Here is a 5,416-nt window from a genome sequence, read left to right on the forward strand (position 1 = left end):
GCTCGTGAAGAACAGTTGCACCTGCCTGTGCTGCATCAGTATGGGCACACAGAGGTTGATTTTTCTAATAGTACGGGTGTGCTGCTGGGACACACAGCCTCAGCTGAGCTTGATTTGCACACTGGTGCAATACCAGTGACCCTTGGGAAAGCCATTATGGTCACCTGGGCTGTTCTTAGTAATACGCAGATTGTCCCTTTTAGTTACCACGCCAGGTTTCCAGGAGGTTCTCCAGAGCTGCAGCTGCCCTCCTGTCACCCCGTGCCTGGTGAGCCTGCCTCCAGGAAGAAGCAGGAATTCCCCAAACCATCCCTCCACAGACTTCCCTGGCTTAAGCGGTCGCTGCGTCTCAGGGGTTAACCAAGAGTTAGCTGGAGGTTAGCGTGCACCCACAATCTGGGGGGAAAATAACAGCATTTCTCCCTGCATCTCCTCGTGTGAGTACTTCTTCAGTGAATACTGCACCTTTTCCACAGTGATACCTTCCTGGACTGGGAAAACCCTTTTTGTGCCTTCTACTGGAGCAAGTGTTAATAACCATAAGTAGCCCCAACGATGCTGCTGTGAATGTCCACCATGTACAGAGATGTCAGCGTGTATGTGTTAGCACCAGCCTTGGTAGGATCCTCATTGAGCTTTGGCAGAAGCTACGCAGCTTTCTCGTCCCCAGTCATCGTTGATGTTCTTCTCAGGTTTTCCTTGACTTTAATGAATTCTGGTGCATGGTCTTCCTGCTTCTCCTGCTCTTTTTCCAACTGTAAGAAAGAAGAGTCACCGTTATCTGTGCATGCTAAAGGACAAAAGTGCATTAGCTACATTAAAACGGTGGGCTTCATTATTGCTGGGTGTCCACTTATTGCTGCCCAAAGCTGAATGAGTGTGTAGTGCAGGTGTCGGTGTTCTCTTTTTCCAAATCATTAAACCAGAGCCATGTTCACCCTGAGTCTCTTTTTCTGGCCAGCGGAAACATTATTTTTTTTTTTCCTCAAGGGAGGAACATCTCCAGCAGAAAAGCAGGGGAGTGCTTCACTTCAGACCTGGCATGGAGGAGGGAGGCGGAGGTTTGGATCCTTCCCAGCAAAAGAGGCCTGTGAGCCTGGGAAAAGTCTCAGCATTAGGTTATTGTCTAAGGGGGGGTAAGTCATTGTACTGCCTCACTTTTACATGCGAAGTCTTTATGGATCTGTCGCTAAACCACCTTGTTTCATATTCCAGGATGTACTGTGGCTCCTGTTTTATGGAGGGGTAGCAACGCTATACCTTGGGTTGAGCCTCAGCCCACCCATCTCCCCTGTGGTCTGTGTCTTGTGCGGGGTGTTTAGGATAACCCGGGGATGACTGAAAACTCAGTTCTACCTGATCCAGCCTCTGGTGCCTCTTTAACAGCTCTTTTTCAAAAGGAGACTGCAATTTCTTTGCCTCTTCCTCTTCCTTCTTCTGTCTGATGAGCTGGTTTCGCCGTCGGTGCTCGAGTACCCGCTGCAGCTCTGGCTTGCTCTCCACGCCCAAGCCTCTGTGGATCAAAAGCAGATAAATCAGGGCTGGAGCGCCTACACCCTGGGGTGTAACCACTGCCAGCCCGGCAACCCCAAAACTTTTCTAGGTCCTAAATGGAAACATGGGATACCTGGTCCACAAACCAGTCCTGGTCCACAAATCCATCCACAAGGCTTTGAGGGTGTTACTGGGAGCACTTTACTGTGGGATGGTGCCTTGGGCTGCCTGCCTCGGGTGGGCATGGCGTTTGCTGTCCGTGTCCGGGGCTTGTGGCGCTGGAAATTTTGCTAATCCCATTACACTGAGGTGCTAGAGCTTTCTGGGTCAGGTATGGAAATGGGACCTTTTGTTGGCTCCTGCTGTTACTAGATTTAATTATGACACTGACGGCTTCAGCAGTGTTGAGGGCATTTTAAATAATGACGATGGTTTTTCCACCAGCAGGGGTAGTCATTGATCTGCAGTGATTGTCCTGGCAGTTCCTTTCCTCCCTGTTGCATCCCAGCTTTGCTTCAGAGCTGAGGGCTCGCGATCCCGCTATTGACATGGAGAGTTTGGGTCAAGAGACCAAAATGAAATGTCCTTCTCTCCTGGAAGGCAGAGTATTTGCTGATGGCGCAGGCGCCTGGCTCCCCTTCAGCCGCCTGAAGCATCTCAGATGAAGTGGGGCTGCTCCAAGCCCTGTTCTGTAGGGGGTGGGATCACGGGAAAGGAGACATGGCAAGGACATGCAGACAAGGCATAAATATGTGGTAAAGAGATGAAAGAAGTTCTCCAAACAAATTTCAGAAATCTAACGCTGTGAATATTACCATGCCTGAATTTAGACACTAAGATTTACCTCCTGCAGCTGATCCCGGCCACCTTCCCACCAGCTTCTGCCCCCCTAGAAGCATGGGAGTATTTGTGGACGTGTAGGGCTATGGGTGAATGCGGAACAAGTCCAGATGTGCTCCTGTGTGGTCATGGGACGGTTCCTCCCCTTCCAGGACAGTGGTTTGACCAGCTCATCCCCTCCATGCCAAAAGGAATCTGCCTTTGTAAAATCCATCAGCTTCCTGGTTAAATCACTAAAAGCGGTGACTTTTTGCCCTGCTGAGTCCTTGTCAGAGAGAGGCAAAAACCTGAAGCTGCTGGGAAGTTGAATATTTGCTGAATTTCGGGAGACTCTATTGCAACTGCAGAGTTTCGCAGCGCTGAAGAACGGATTATTAAGAAGTGGTCGAGGCCGCATTTATGCAGGCTATCTTCCGCAATAGCAGCTGGAATGTAAGTAATCTTGCAAGAAAATACAGAACTAGAAGTCATTGACTGCAGTTCTATTTTTGAGAAGGAGTTGAAGACCTCATAGCTGTCACAGATGGGGAAGGAGTGGGGCCTGACCACTTTCATTGGCTGGGTTTAACACTCGTTTAAATCAATGGGTTGAGATTATTTACAAGTCCCATTGTAAAATGTGGGGTATTTGGTGTTCCTGTGGGTGAAGGTCTGTTTTGAGGCGAGGAGGGGACCTCCCCGTGTCTGTGCTAAGGGCTTGCCCAGGGCATGGCAGGTCGGCGTGTGCTGTTAATGCAAAGCTCATCCTTAGCTCCGGGAGGTTTTTGTTGACCGAAGGCTGGTTGGTTTCTGCTAAGGTGGTTTGAAAGCAGAGACATCAAACCCTGTGGACTACCGAGCTTCATTGGCAGGGTGGCGCACACTGAGGTGGTATCTCACATCATGAGACATTGAACTGGTGGGCTGAAGACGGAAATGCTCTCCAGATGCAGCAACGATGTATTATTGTTTGCAGTAGGGTTTGTTTCACATATTTGCTGAAAAATATTTGGGAGGCCAGAGCCGAAGCAGGTTTAAATTGATGCCTGAGATGTACAGGACTAAAATGAGAGGAGTCAGGAGATGCAGGATGGCTGTGATGGGGCTGCTCCTGCCAGCATCTGATGGCAGGTGTGGATGTATCATGGTGGCAGGCGTAGGAGTACAAAGTGATGATGCATTTTGTATTTGCCACTTTGAAGTTCAGCTCAGCCTGGTGCTGTGGGGTCTGTACCCTGTCTGCCACCGTTTGTCTTTGCTACCTCCATTGCAGGAGTTTCTTGATGCTTTGGTCCATCGTGGTTAGACTGGAATAACATTCTGCGAGATCAAAGCCAATGCTGGTGGGTGAGCCTTTAAACTGAGCAGTATCACTAGGCAGGATATGGTCACTCTCAAAGCAGAGAGTTTTAAAAATATCTGGCTGGCATAGTTACCTCTGCCTCGATGCTGAAGAATGGCCTGGGCATGGCCCCTGTAATTCTTCTGATTCTGTGAAAATCAAATCAAACCCAAGCCCAGCCAGTGCCAGTATTGATTAATGCACCCCACTGGCAGTCTTGATTGTTTGCCGAATTAATGTATGTTCTCATAATGACGGTAGTCCTTTTGAACAGAGGCTGTGCTCCATTTAATTAGATGGTCAAAGTGCTATCATGTCAGAATATTTCAGGGTATTCAGAAAATGTCAATATAAAGCCAGCAGATTTCTTGCTTTGCTAAAAAGGCTCTGAACCGAATGTGCTTTTATTGCACTGATGTTCGGACAGTTGCCGCAAAGGAATGATGTAGTTACAGGTTTTCAGTCCCTGGTGTCATTATCCTGATGTTGTATCTTACCCCCAAAGAGTTAAACTGGGATGATGGGGTAGGAAATCAGCAATGTGAATTCTAGCCTATCTTTACTTGTTTGATTTTTAGGGAGACAGTGATTAGCCTTTTCCTTGTACAGAAGATCTCACACTGATGCTATCCCAGCTTTCAATGGCTCCATCCAGCCTGCAGCTCTTACTGCCTCTGGGTTGACCTTAAAGCACACAGGAAGGCTGCACATTGCTGGGGACTTGGCAAGTTAGTGATGGAGGTAGAAAAACCGGGACCAGGGAGAAAACATGTGTGGGACACGGAGAAGGGGGCTGTAGGGATGCCTCGCATCTTCCAGCGCTAGTGGCTTGAGGTGGGTGGAAATAGTGAGCAGCTCCAAAAAGTGCTAGCCGATGCTTCAGGATGGCAGAGCAGGGGGCTTTTTGTTCTGCTTTTGTTTTATAAGAAACCATCGCGTCAGAGAAAAGAGGAAAGGACTACAGCAAGTTTCACATGGTGTTCGTTTGCAAGTGAAGGGATTTATCGTGCCCTTCCAACTCGCAGGCGGTCGCTGGCACTTGTGCCAAGGCTGCTGAGCTCCGATGGCTCAGCACCTCTTGGACCACTCCAGCGGCAGGCTGTGACCTCCTCTTACCTTTTGTGGTTCATCAGCAGCTCTCTGTGCAGCTCTTGGTGGCTCTTCGAGGCTTTTACAGGATTTAGGAGCTTTTTAGGTTTGATGAGGTCTGGGTTTCCATCTATGTAGTCTGGGTGAGTCAGGATATTCCCACCATCTGGTCGCTCCCGCTGTATTTCAGTGTACATGGATGCTGGAAGAAAAGAGAGGTGTTTGCATGAGAAGTCTCACCCTGCTGTGGTGTGGGAACCCGCTGGAGCTCTCCTCCCCTGGGCAAGACAGAGGGGAAAAGATGGTGTCTGCCCCAGCTGCTCGACACCCGTATCAGTGTCCACGTGCACGTGTCTCCGTGCGCTGGTGCGGGTTTTTTGGAGATTTTAAAAAATTTTCCCTTTGTGTTGTTGATGAGATGCATATTAATTAGATCACTTAAATTACTTGCCAGCTGCTCACTTTAGCGGCTGCAGCATTTAGTACCAATGGTTAATTAATGCAAGATAGGTCTAACTACCACTGGAGACACACATGGATGGGGACTGTGCTGAGCTGCTGCTTTGGTCGTCCTGGCCGAGGCTGTCAGTCCCTTAGCACAAGGGAATGCTGTGGGATTTGAGGGGCTTCCGAAACACGGGCCTGGGGAATAGAATCATAGAATCATTAAGG

The 5,416-nt window shown here is 49.0% G+C and overlaps 1 protein-coding gene across 1 annotated transcript; it reads right to left on the reverse strand.

The window, feature by feature from the left end:
• Positions 1–621: 621 nt before the first annotated feature.
• FAM107A (family with sequence similarity 107, member A) lies at positions 622–4,943 on the reverse strand. The gene is made up of 3 exons (XM_009582669.1): positions 4,772–4,943; positions 1,357–1,513; positions 622–755 (listed from the first exon to the last, which is right to left on the reverse strand). The coding sequence occupies exons 1-3, from the start codon at positions 4,939–4,941 to the stop codon at positions 648–650; spliced, it is 435 nt and encodes a 144-aa protein (XP_009580964.1). The 5' UTR covers positions 4,942–4,943; the 3' UTR covers positions 622–647.
• Positions 4,944–5,416: the final 473 nt, after the last annotated feature.

The sequence above is a fragment of the Fulmarus glacialis genome, unplaced genomic scaffold, assembly GCF_000690835.1.
Source record: "Fulmarus glacialis isolate BGI_N327 unplaced genomic scaffold, ASM69083v1 Scaffold51427, whole genome shotgun sequence".
Classification (NCBI taxonomy): domain Eukaryota; kingdom Metazoa; phylum Chordata; class Aves; order Procellariiformes; family Procellariidae; genus Fulmarus; species Fulmarus glacialis.